This window comes from Ceratotherium simum, chromosome 17 (genome assembly GCF_057802395.1).
Source record: "Ceratotherium simum simum isolate JZ-2026a chromosome 17, ASM5780239v1, whole genome shotgun sequence".
Taxonomy (NCBI): domain Eukaryota; kingdom Metazoa; phylum Chordata; class Mammalia; order Perissodactyla; family Rhinocerotidae; genus Ceratotherium; species Ceratotherium simum.
This window is the reverse complement of record NC_141916.1, coordinates 24,719,764-24,733,075: the sequence shown is the minus strand read 5'-3', so window position 1 is coordinate 24,733,075 and position 13,312 is coordinate 24,719,764. Positions and strand designations below refer to the sequence as shown.

The 13,312-nt window shown below is 43.4% G+C and overlaps 1 protein-coding gene across 2 annotated transcripts in view; it reads right to left on the bottom strand.

Moving 5' to 3' along the window:
• The window catches only part of ADAMTS20 (ADAM metallopeptidase with thrombospondin type 1 motif 20), a 180,449-nt gene extending 167,969 nt beyond the window's left edge, over nt 1-12,480 (bottom strand). For both annotated transcript variants that reach the window (XM_087442544.1, XM_004428909.3), the window contains exons 1-2: nt 12,074-12,480; nt 11,135-11,496 (exon numbers count right to left, since the gene is read on the bottom strand). In XM_087442544.1, coding sequence (XP_087298670.1) covers nt 11,135-11,496; nt 12,074-12,164 — 453 coding nt within the window. In that variant the 5' untranslated portion in view covers nt 12,165-12,480. The remainder of the gene's footprint in view (nt 1-11,134; nt 11,497-12,073) is intronic.
• Between the last annotated feature and the right edge of the window lie 832 nt (nt 12,481-13,312).

The following is a 13,312-nucleotide window of genomic DNA, read 5'->3' as shown; positions in this document are numbered from 1 at the left end:
TCATTTGTTATGTCTCCCTTTGTATTTTGCCCTCCTAAAGGTTAAAATATATTGTAATCTTGCTCTTCTTTAATACAAATGGAATTTTATTTGGTTTACCAGTAAGATGAGAATTCAAAGTTTGTTCTTTACAAGATTCTTGGCATTCACAGATTTAACATAAACGCATTTTAGGCTTTGGCAATTGTCACAGGAAACTAACTTGAAGCAATTATCAAACTTGATCTGCTAACAGAAGTCAGCTAAGTTTTTGAGCGATTATATTGTCAAAGAAGCCATGAGCATGGTCTAAAGAAGCCTTGACTGCTTTCACTGTAAAGTAACCTATAGACCCTCAGAATTACCCCAGCATTCCTGAAGCCCCCCCCAGCCAGCATCCTCCCCAGAATCTATTTTAGACATGGCCATGGAGGAAGACAGGCAAGACTCTCCCAGAGAGCAGAACCAGGGGCCGTGGTGACTGGTGGACTTCCCAGAAAGATGAATCAAGGTAATCAAGGAACTCTCCTCCTGCCCGGGTAGTGGGTCTCCACAATCCCTCCCCAGGAGTCCAAAATTGCTATAAGTCAGTGACTACTAGGTGTCTCCACTTCTTTCTGCAGGAAGTTAAGATTAGGTTGAGAGAGGTACAGATAATGTGTCTTTTTAATTCATTAGTTGCTAAACCACAGAGAACCATATCTGGACTTTGTGGAGAAGATTGCATTACCCAGAGATCCTGGACTTTGAGCCAGACAGTGCCCTTGCCGGGTTGTCTCCTTGTAGACAAGATGAGTATGTTTAATGTGTAGAAAAAGAGCAAAAAATTAGCGGACATTTGGTCTTGTCCAAAACATCCATTGAGATATTTGGTCCACAACAAAAAGTCCTTGAAATGTGGTCCTATCAAAAACATCCATGAGCATATAAGGTCCATGCCAAATGTTCCTTGATATTCGGACCTGTCAAAAACATCCATGCATAGAAAACGTCCCTGGGTTCAAATAGCCCATTACCTTTATTTATACTTTTGGTTTACAAGATTAATATATAAAAAATACTATCATGTTTTATTGCTCCAATAATTGTGTTGTGGCTGTATTGCCAATAACAATTCTTGCCTCAGTAGCCTAGCTGGTTATGGCACATGGGGTTAGATGGGGCGGGGTTCAAATCTCACAGAAGAGTGGGATTTATATTAACTATGTGTACTGAGGGAGAGTTCTACAGTCAGAGAAATGCACAGACGACAAGTCGAGGATGGGATCTCATGATGCATGGTGCATTAATGTGTCACTGGGTATTTGGTTGGATGTGGCTGGGTCATCCAACAAGGGCTGATTTTGAAAGGAGGAGCCTGGTCAAGCCACTAAGTAAAATGGGTGGCAAACACATTGATATAAACACTTTACAGAGCTTCTCTCATTCTCAGTGGAGCGAGAACAGGCATGACTCTCCTACCACACATAGCTGTCTGGTGTAATAGCTGCCAAGAGAAGGATACAGGGCATCTAATTAACCACCCACCAAAACTATCCCATCTCCCAGGGTTAATGGCCTGTGTTTTCCCTGAATTGATGTCGTCGAGAGGTATGATCACGGTAGACTGCAAGAACTGTCTGCTACTATTTGGAGGGGTTTTAGTGGGTGTGACTCCCACAATTACCTACCAATCAACATGGAAAACCACACCCTCAGCTAATGTCTACCTACTGGCTGATCCAGGCCAGCCAAACCAGGTGTCAAATCCATAATAAGACACTAGTAACGTTTCCCTTACCAGTAGACCAGTGACCATCGGTCAGACCACTACAAAAGAAAAAAATAACCCTCCTTCTTTTGCTTGGCAATATGACATCTTTATTTGAAAATTCTCAATACAACATGGCAGAAATAGTATACTCACAAGAAGAAAAGCCATTGTTGAATTATAATGGTTTTTGTTACCATTTCCATTCCTTTAACAGAAATTAGAGTAAAAGGGACTGGTGCCATGAAGAGGAGAACTGGCAATACCCAACATACACCTAGTCAGGATTCAGACAACATTACAATCATTCAAGATGGGACAAGAAAACATCAGCACAACATTGGTTTGAATGGGAAGGAAGGAAAACCCTGAATAGGTTAAAATGACACAAAGAACCAAATGCAACACTATCACAGGTACTTCGAAGAACTCTCCGTGATATTCATAAAGAGGTCCTGTTAACTCTATCGGAAAGAAATCATTAAAGAGGCAAGTAAATAGAACTCAAAACAGACATCAACCTCTAAACCCAACTTCATTGCACAGAATTGAAATTTCAGAGGAGTATAAAGTGACCAGACGTGGAGAACCATTTCTTATGCACAATTCCAGTGCTCAAGACAAATTCTTATTTACACAGCTTATGACACTATTCAAGTGCTGATACCACATTATCCAGTGATGGCACCTTCAAGATGGTACCAACATAGTTCACTGTTATTTACTGTGCATGGTGTATTGGGTTATACTAGGCCATTGATTTATGCACTAACAATGAAAAAGTGAGGAGACACTTACGGATATGAGAAAATACTTGCATTTACATGAGAAAGAAATCTCAACATTAACCCTTCATTGTGCATGATGCATTTCAAGATTGCAAATATGAATATGATTTGACTACTCCTACCAAATGCATAAGCAAAAGGATGCTTATTTTGCTTTTCACAATCAAAAAAATGTCTTCTTTGGGTCTAACTCGTGAATATATGACAATGGAAAGTAACACCACCATAAGGGTGCATCCCTGTTGTTTGGACTATTTGCACCTTTGGAAGATGTAAATGAAACTTTTGAATACACTGTGGAGAATGAAGAAAATTTAGATGACCTAATGGATTACGTTGAGAGTGTATGTCCATGGAAGGCACGGCAGAAGCAGAAGACCAGAAGCTCCAAGATTTCCACCAGAAACTTGGAATGTTTATACATCAGTACTGAACAGCGATCATAGGACACACAATGCAGTGGAAGGCTGGCATAGTAAACTTCAAAAGCTGATAGTGGTGCATCATCCTTCAATTTGGAGATTTACTGAAGCATTAAAAGATGAAGAACAAAGCAACAAACAAGTTATCACCCAGGTTCTTGGTGGTCACACTCAAATACTGCCACCAACTTCACAATGATACTGATGAAATCAAACTTATAATGGAAATTGTTAACAGATATGACAAATATAAAGCCGATAATCAGGTCAATACATCTTTGAGAGCAATTGCTCATTGGTTTAAGAGTAACCCTGCTGAACTTCATGATGAAGAAGAATAAGAATAAATGAAATACAAAATTCATCATGAATTACAAAAATAAGGTAAATAAAGTTTAAAGTTATGTTTGTATTATTTAACGAATCATGGACCAAATGTCTCAATGGATGTAATGGACAGGACCAAATATCAAGGACCTTTTGGCGTGGATCAAATGTCTCCATGGACGTTTTGGACAGGACCAAATGTCCTATAGGGAGAGCAAAGGGATATTTGGTGAACAGAAGGATGGTCTGTGATAACAACTGTTGGTGATCACCAGTATTCCCCTCTCTTCCTCCTGGGCATATCACTGCCCCTCATTTTCCAGCCCTCTGCATCCAGGTAGAGCCAGGCAACCAGTTTTCATCAACAGAATGTACATAGAAGTGATGTGTGTCACCTTGGGACTGAAGCAATCAAGAGCCAGTATGCCTTCTCCATGCTATTACTACAGGAATAGAGCATTTATATAGGTCATGAGTATTTTTAATTAATAAATACTGTTGTAATAAGGATATTACTGTACCACCAATATCTAACAGTGGTAGGTACATAAGTGAATAAGTATTTGTTGAAAAAGAATGATCTGTTTCTTTCTCTGAATATTAATATGAATTGAACAGCTTAATTAAATATATTCTATGGAAAACAGTTATAAGCAAAACAGAAATAAAGCCACAAGTAACAAGGGTGCAGTGTAAGCCCACACGAATGAAGCAATAAATGGAACACAATTAGCTTAGATGTCATCTGAAAAAGATTTAATCTATACAAAACTTTTTAAAATATGCCCAAGTGCTTCAACTAAAATTGCTAAAATAATTTTCCTGCATTGAATGACTGATGTAAAGAAGAACTAGCATAATTATTTGGCACATATTAAAAGCTGCTTTAGCTCCTTCCATTCATGTATGTATCCAATATTTCTGTATGCTGTATTGGGTGCTAAAATGAATATGACTATCATCCCTACACTTAAAAATCTATAAATGAGATAGAAATGTAGACAAATAACTACAATTCAATGTGTGACACAGAGAAAGTCCAGTGGTAGAACAAATGATGGCCTGGGCAGCTCTGTCTAGAATAAGATCAGGGAAAAGAAGGGAAGGCTCAAAATGGATCTGGAAGGATAGGTAGGAGTTTAAGGGAAACTTAAGGGAAAGGACATTCTAGACAAAGAGAAGAGTAAATATAAATTCAAACAATTATGAAGATTAAAGTAAACCTATGATAGAATCAAACCAATGTTTTTAGAATAATTATCTCTTTCTTGCCACGTGTTCCTCTGTCATTACCTTTCTTGGAACACTCAGTCATTTAAGTCAGTCATCAGAACCATTTTGGTCTCCTCCTCTTACGGCCCAAAATTCTAATGGGTCTCCTAGAAGGTTGCTCAACTTCAGCACTACTGACATTTTGATAATTCTTTATTGGAGAATGTTCCATGCATTGTGGGATGTTTAGCAACATCCCTGGCCTCTACTCACTAGATGCCAGTAACTCCCCACACACACACAGTTGTGACAGCCAAACATGTCTGTAGACATTGTCAAATGTCCCCTGGGGGGGCAAACTGCCCCCAGTTGAGAACCGCTGTTCTCCAGTAGTACACCTTCCATAAGCACCCACTCTTCCCCTTCGCCACTAAACTACACTACTTCAAGTGACTTCTCTTCCTTACCATAGTAGACAACAATGATGGTCCTCTCAGTGACTCACTGCCTCCCCTGTACTCTACACAATGTTGCATAAGGGAAACCCCTTCTAACACATCAGACCCATCATCTACAGTTTAAGCCCTCACTCCTCTACAATGCATTCCAGGCCTTAATCTGATTTCAACCTTACCTTTCACCCTCATCTCCTAATCCTCCGTACTTTTCAGCTGCACAGACCCACAAGCCGCCCTTGAGTTTTCATCTCCACCTTTGTTTATTCATCCCTCGAAGTCCAGTTAAGAAGCCTTCTCCAGCACAGGTCTCATAAGGCTCTTAATCACTCCTTCTTGGAAGTTCACACAGCACTTTCTGTACTCTTAATAGCATTTAACAGACTACTTTCATGAGGTGTGTGCTGATGTCACTATGTTGAGGCCCTGAGAATGCTGAGCATAACTGACCAAGGGCCCCAGTTGCTGAGCTTTGAAGTCCATCACAGTGTTTGTGCCCCGGCCATATCTTCCAAGTGCTACTCCCAGAGCGAGTCAGTGTGGCAAGAACACTAAGGGTAAACCCACTCTTAGGAGGCAGAGGACTGTTCCCCCAGCCAAATGTGGCTTAAGGCAGGCTTTGCTGACCCTTGCTTAGACTGCCCAGCAGCCTAGGATGCTTCTACCCAACATTTTCATCCTCTTTCCACCTGTTTCAGACTTCATTGTTCTTTCCTTATTTTCTCTAACACAAGCACCTCCCCTCAGTAAAATCCTTGCACATTTAATCTCATCTTGCCATCTGCTTCTCGGAGGACCTAAAGCAACACTAGAATCTTAAATGTAGAGGCATAAGAAATTCTCCCTAGTGTTATTTGACTGAGTACATGACTGACTAAAGGAAGTCCTTATGAATTTTTCCAACAACATGAATACAGAATGGCATGTGTAATGATCTGGGGCTATATTAATTTTGGGCAAATAGGAAGTTTAGAAAATAAAACTAAAATTTTCCCAGAATAGACAAAAAACCAGTAAAGACTACTGATAGTTTCCACAGTTATTTCCTGTCCGAACAAGAAGTTACCAAAGCAACTCAATCAGAGGGCATTAGCGCCTGACATACTACAGAATGGTTCTGACGAGAAACTTCAAAAAAGTACACACAGCCACTGCAAGCTACTCTGCGAGAGTACTGTATAAGCCAGATGCAGTGTCTGGTTTTATGACATCTGGAAGCTGTTTTTTTTTTTTTTTTCAACCAAAAAGACTGCATTACTTCAAATCCCACCAAGAAATAGTGAAGTTAACAGTCTAGGTGGCCAGCTTAGTCCCTGAGGGCCTTTGGAAGAAGGGAATCCACCAAGTAATATGAGAAGAGGGCTAGCAGAGGCCTAGAAGTTGCTGAGAATAGCCTCTGTACAATTTATACATGCCATCCTGACAAGTATACACCAAAAATATGCCAACTTATTAAATATTGACCTACTTTGGCAAGATTATCAACATCATGAGTAGATGATGACCATGAAAATGAAGTTTAGACTTGAATGTAGGGATTTTAAGTCCTGATAAACTGTCACAGAATGTCGAGTGATCAATGGACTAAAAAACAGTTTCATTAACCTTTATATTACTTATAGGTAATTTTATGATTCAGCTCCATTTTCTTATCTACTATAGATTTTAGAAATATGTAAGTAATCTGTTTAGAAATGTTTTAAGTATGTGACAAATACATAAAAGAAAAATTGCAGAGAAAGCAAGATTAGAAAAGCAAAAGTTACACAGACATGAAACAAGGAAAGTTTCTGGCAGACTCTTAGCCCCTTCTGGCTCTTGGGCCCAAAGCACTTAAAACTAAACAAAACTAGTCATGGTTCAGTGATTTAGGGCAAGCGAAACACATACATACCAAGACTTCTAAAAGTAGAAAAAAATTAACCATATAGAAATTAAAAGAAAACATTAGTTCACATGTTTGGGGTTAATGCAACACCAGCAATTAAATGGAATCTATACGTTGGGGTGTCAGTTTTTTAAAGTGGTTGCATGTATAGGGAGGTATCTCTTGAAAATATTAGTTTTTCATTCCCTTCCTCTAAAAGTCACATTCCTCAATAGCCATCAAAGAAAGGTAGATGCTCCCTCAAGTGGGAAGATGGAAGGGGAACAGGTCAACTAAATGAGATGTGAATGGGGAACTCAGACGATTCCAGGAAGAAATGGGTGATGGAGGCAAAGGAAACAGCTGGCAAGAAGCATGTGTGCTAACTTCTCCACTGGGGGGGTTAAGATCCTGGAGACAGAAGACACATTAGAAAATTTAAGGGTACTGCCAAATGCTTCCGCATGTATGCGGGATTCAGAGAAGGGACCCTCTGAAAAGGTTCCTCCCACACACATACCAAAATTAGAGGTGTGGCAGGGTTTGGCAAAGGGAGGAACCAAGTTCCCCTTGATTTTCAAGGAGAGTTGAATGGAGGGTTTTAGACCCTTTGAGGAGTCTGGAAGATTACCAACAGCATGACCAAACCACCTTACGTGGGCAGGGTGCTGCAGCAGGAGCAAAGTGACCCTGTGTCTGGGGGCTACACAATGCATCAGTCAGACAAGAAATCAAATAGCTGTTGCAGCCAGAACTCAGAGGGATATGCAGCACCAGTGAGAGCCCAGGAGGGGAGGAGTCAGCGAGCCTAGACTGAGCAAAGAAGAAAGGTCACAAGTTCTCAGGTGCAGAGTTCAGCAGCTGGTGCCAAAAAGACGCAAAGAGACTAAGACACAAAAGACATCAGAGATTAGAGGAACTGGAGAACAGTACAATTTCCCCACTTTCCTCCCAAACAATACAGAGACCTCAGAACACTTTACGGCCCTGCATGGGGTCAATTATCAATGGTCAACGTGTGCTCGAATCCAGCAATGTATAAGACAACACACGTTAGCAGAAAAAATGAGGAAACCCATGCTCATTTCAATATATTCAGGAAAAGCCTTTGATGAAGTATACCATCCATTCATAATTAAAAGCAAAACTAAAACAAAGCAAAGAGCAACCAGAAAAAGAAGAGAACTCTAAGTTAATAAGACTGGCTCTAAAAATCCTTCAGTAAACCTCAACCTTAGTGTTTAACGAACTGGCAGAGGTCAAAGCTAGATCATCACAGTCGCATACACAAAGCCACAAAGATAAGTCTGAAAGCAAGCAGGAGCAAGGCCAGTAGGTTAGCATTACTGACTTCCCCGGCATTGGATCAAGGTTGATCTGCAAACAACCTTGCAAACATCAGCTGGTCCAGGTTGTGGGTACCACAATTTTATCCACATCTAAAGACTAATCTGACACTAAAATGAGGATATATCCAATTATATCTGATATAATGACAAATGGACTCTAAAACCTATCAGAAGTTCTGCTATCTGATGAAACTATTATTCTAAAGAAAATTAACGATAGAGTTGGAGTAGAAATAAAATACATAAAGATATAGCTAATATCTGCTTTAGTGCTAATATCAAAATTGAGAAAAATCAAAGAAATGTCACTAATCTTATTAGTAATTTAGACTTATTGGTCATGATCACACTACTAGAAAAATATTTGTAGATCCTGGTACCTCTAATTATTTGCTGTATTACTGGAAATTTTCTCTCTCTACCATGACTGATGCCCTCAATGCAGCCTTACAAAAACAAAAACAATTAAGATAAAGTTGAATTACATAGTTATGAAAATAAGTTTTTAAATGTTAAATCAAATTAAACTGATAATATCAATAAGTTAACCAAAAGCAAAGTGCATATGTAAGTCAGATTAATAACCCATAATAACTTAGACAACTATATCCAAACAGACACAGTGGCAGGAAAAGATGAACTCCTGTTAAGACCTAAACATTTCCAACTGTTTTCTGATTTCAAAAAGGGGATACTGAATAATAATTTGAAGTATGCCAACATTATGAATCAACATGAGCAGAAACATCACTCCTAATAATGCTTCCCATCTGGAATGGTTTTCCATGCTGTAAAATACTAAATCAAGAAAACATATTGACCATGACAAATTTGTGATAGTAAATTTAGAATTTTCCAGACAAACTAAATATTTTGAAAGGTTCTAGAAAAGAGAATGTTTCTTTCTTTTGATGTATAGGTGGCTACGCAAATATTAGTGTGTTTCTGCCCTTCTGATGTTGCAAGCATTTTGCATTTATCCACAGCAGAAAGGAAGGAAATTGTTCAAGGCATTCCATGTAAATGTAGCTAAAGATAATAGCATGAAAAAGAGCTAAGCAACTTCACATATTTACTTAGTAATGACCAATACACACACTCGGGAAGACACCTTACATCAATTAACCTTAAAACAAGAATTACATTTGGCCTGAAGAAAACAGTTATCAGTTTTTTACTTAATCAAAGAACAAACCGTGTTGATGTTTACTTGGGAATACTTTACTAGATATCAAGTATGATGTTTACTAAAATACTGGGGAAGAACACTAGAATCTCATAACCAAATTCCTAGTTGTTGTTTCCTCTTGAACATATATTTTTGGGAGGAGTTAATGATGAAGTGAGCTCATATCTGTTTTAACGGAAGCGTTATTAACCTGTGGTTCCATGAACTAGGATGAGAAAGTCTCATCTTTATTTTCACTAACTTCTGATACTTAACATTTCCCTCAATTATCATTGGAGGTAAAACCACAGACGTTGTGACTTTGTTATCAATAAAAGGATACTTTCCTGGGGCCTGCCTGCGTAGCAGTTAAGTGCACGCGCGCGCTCCGCTTTGGGAAGCCCTGGGTTCGCAGGTTCGGGCGCGCACCGACGCACCGCTTGTCAAGCCATGCTGTGGCGGCGTCCCATATAAAGTAGAGGAAGATGGGCACAGATGTTAGCCCAGGGCCAATCTTCCTCAGCACAAAGAGGAGGATTGGCATCGGATGTTAGCTCAGGGTTGATCTTCCTCACCAAAAAAAAAAAAAAAAAGATACTTTCCTATCACAGAGTTGATGTAGCTATCTGGATTGTTTATGCTCATTACCACTGCAAAAGCATGGTAGCAAATAGACTCCTCCCCAATAAATATTATCATTTAATGTAGTAATAAAGAAGTATGTGTTATGACACCACAAACATTTGTAACATTTTGGTAACTGTTAGTATTTAAAAGGAAGCCAATTAAATAACATGTATGTTATTTTAGAATTATTATACTAAGAAGAGGTCCTGGTTTTCCCCAGACTAAAGAAGTTCATGGCAAAAAAAAAAGGTTTAGAACCTCTGTTTTAGAGGGAGAGAAATGAAACACCAGATATTTCACTTCTCTGCAATGAGGTTTTTACAGTCTCCATATTTTACTCTTGTCACTCTAATGATCGTTTCTCATTTGCTGGCACCAGGACTTCATAGATACTCTACATTTTTATTTTTTTATTTTTTGGTGAGGAAGATTGGCCCTGAGCTAACATCTCTGCCCATCTTCCTCTGTTTTTCATATGTGGGACACCTGCCACAGCATGGCTTGACAAGTAGTGGGTAGGTCCACGCCCTGGGTCGAACCTGCGAACCCGGGGCCTCGAAGTGGAGCACACGAACTTCACCACTACGCCAGTGGGCCGGCCCCTACTCTCCATTTTTAAACACAATGAATTTTAAACAGGCAGACTCAATCTCTTCCCTGTTCTGTACTTCAGATTAATGGCGATCCCCATACCATCAAAAAAAAACAACTGGTTCTTTCCAAACCTTTTCATTTTGTGTGTATTCGTTCTGTTTTCTTTCTACCATTCTAAATTCAAGGAACAAATTTAAGAAAATTCAGGGGATTCTGCCTCCATAGGTGATCAGAAATGCTGTCTGAGTGAGATAGCCTGCCCTCCTGTTGGAAATCACACTTCCTTTGGCGCAGAGATCCCATACGGCCACTCCCTGACTCACTAACCCTGCACCTGACACTTTCAAGAGATAGTCTCTCAGCTTTGCACGAAGGGTCAATTTTGCTCAGCAGGTAGACATGCTGATGCTCCAAACTCCTCTCCCCACTGCAAGAAGGAGTGGCCTCTGGCTTGGGTTCAATCTAGATGTTAATCCTTTTGGTGACCCACTCTTGGGTCACCAACTACCAAACGTGGAAAAACTCAATGCCCGGCTCCCTGAACGCAGCCCTTTACTGGATCCCAAGAAGATGCCAAGGGATCCGAGGGCGCTTACCAGGCCTCCACAGAGGCTGAAGACGGCTGTGTGATCCTCCCGAGCGTTGACCTGGCCGCGGTAGAAGCAGTGGCGCAGGTCTGGGGGCGCCGTGCTGCGCTCCTCTGCCCCGCGCGCGGGGGCCCCCAAGTGCACCTCGGTGTAGCCGGCGGCCAGAAAGGCCGCGTCGGCGCTCAGGTTCAGCTGGAAGAGCTGCCCGTAGGCGCTGATGCGGTAGTGGGTCCTGAATGGCGTGGGCTCCAGCGCCTCCGAGCTGCGCTTCCTCCGGCTGAAGTGGTGGCTCTGAGGGAACATTTCGCCGAACTCATTGACCCGCGCGGGGGTCACCACTTCGTAGGAGGCCAGTGTCCTCACCAGGGCTTCTGCAACCACAGCGATATGGCCATTGAGCTCCCACGCGTTTCCAACTCCCCCACCCCAAACTGCTTCAACCAAACGTCCCCATCAAAGGTTCACGGTCCCAGGTCCCAATACACCCGGGGGCGCAACAAATGCACACATGCTGGCGAGTGCGCGCACACACACACGTGCGCCCTGTGAGTGTGCACGCTCTGCTTTTCCCACACCCCGACTTGCTCCACCCTCCCCAAGCAAAGAGCCTGACACTCAGGGCCCTGAGCAGCCCACCTCCTTCCCCCGTCCCTCTTCGCTTCCCCGCTGTCGCCAACTCGTGTCCTCCGGGCGCACGCCCCACCCTGCCACACGCGCCCCCACCGCGTGTTCCCGGGAGATGTGCCCGCCGCGCGCGCGATTCCTCGAAACCCGGCACAGCAGCAACCTCTCGGGATGCTTGGGGTTGACGGATCTGCGAGTCCCGAGAACCTCTGCAGGGCCACGGTCACCCAACAGGCTGAGCCGCTCACCCCCCTCCGGTCCGCCTGTCCCACTCGGGCCCCGCGCCACCACCTAGCTGCTGAAGGCGCCCCGCGGTGACCTTACCTTGCCTGGGGTGGAAGTGAACTTCCCAAGACCTGGTGATGAAGAGCGAGAGCTGGTAGAGCAGCCCCGTCAGCCACTTGGCCACCCGCATGGTTCCACCGGGGGGATCCCAACAGGGGAGGCCAACCCGAGCCGCCGGCCGCCCAGCCGGCTTCCCCCGCGCTCCGCTGCCTCTCCTCCCTCTTGCCCGCCGCTCTGCGCGCCGGCCGCCGCGGCGCCTCAGCAGCCTCCGGAGCAGCAGCCCCGGCCCCGGGCCGGCCCGTCTAGCCACACCGCCGGCCTCCGCTCCCTGAGCCGCTGCTTCATCGCACTGCAGCCCCGCGGCCCCCGGCTCGCTCTCGGCAGCCTCGCTCGGCTTCCTGCACCCGCACCGCCCTCGGAAGCCCGCTCCTTAGATCCAGCTCCGCGCGAGGAAGCGACTCGACCTAGCAGGAACGGTGCCAATATAGCCACCCCGGGCCGGGCGAGCGCGGGGAGAGCCCGCCCCCAGGGGCCGGGCGCGGCCAATCAGCGGGAGGCGCGGCCCGGGCTCGGCCTCCGCGCGCAGCCCGCCCTCCGGCCCCCGGCCGCGCGCGGAGTGGGGTCCCCGCGGGCTCTGGCTGTGGGCGTGCGACGTGGTGAGTAGCCCGAGTCCCAGCTGGACACCATCCCCGTACTTGTAAAACCCAGGATTGATAAGCTGCGAGGCCGAGGACCAGGTAGGTGATAGGTGTGTGAGCTTTTCAGTTCTTATAACGCAATGACAAGCATCAAATGGAAAGTTTCTGTAATTTATGTTTCACGGTAATTTCAGGCTTCTCAAATAGGATACAATAAGCTACAGCGGGAAGTTCTTGTAGGCAGAGGATGCTACCAATGAAGCATAATGGCCAGGCCTCTTTTGCAAGGGCCCCTGTGTGTCCCAGGAGTTGTTGGGAATTTAAAAATATTGTAGGCGCGCATGGGAAGCTGAGGTTGCAATTAGCAAGCACTTCTGGGTGAGAATTTCTGGCAATTGTCTAAAGAAATTCAACAACAAAAGGAACTCAGTCTCCAAAGTTCCAGTAACTTATTGTGATTTTTTCCTTTTAATAAATTTTTGTACTTAATTTTGTATAAAGAGCACCCCAAATTATATCAACGTCAAGCGCCACAAGACTTGGATCTGACCCTGCCTGTGGGTCATTATTTTTATGAGACTTGCTGCTTGTAGTTTCACAGTATCCATATGTCCTTTGTTTATGAGATCCAAATGATCCC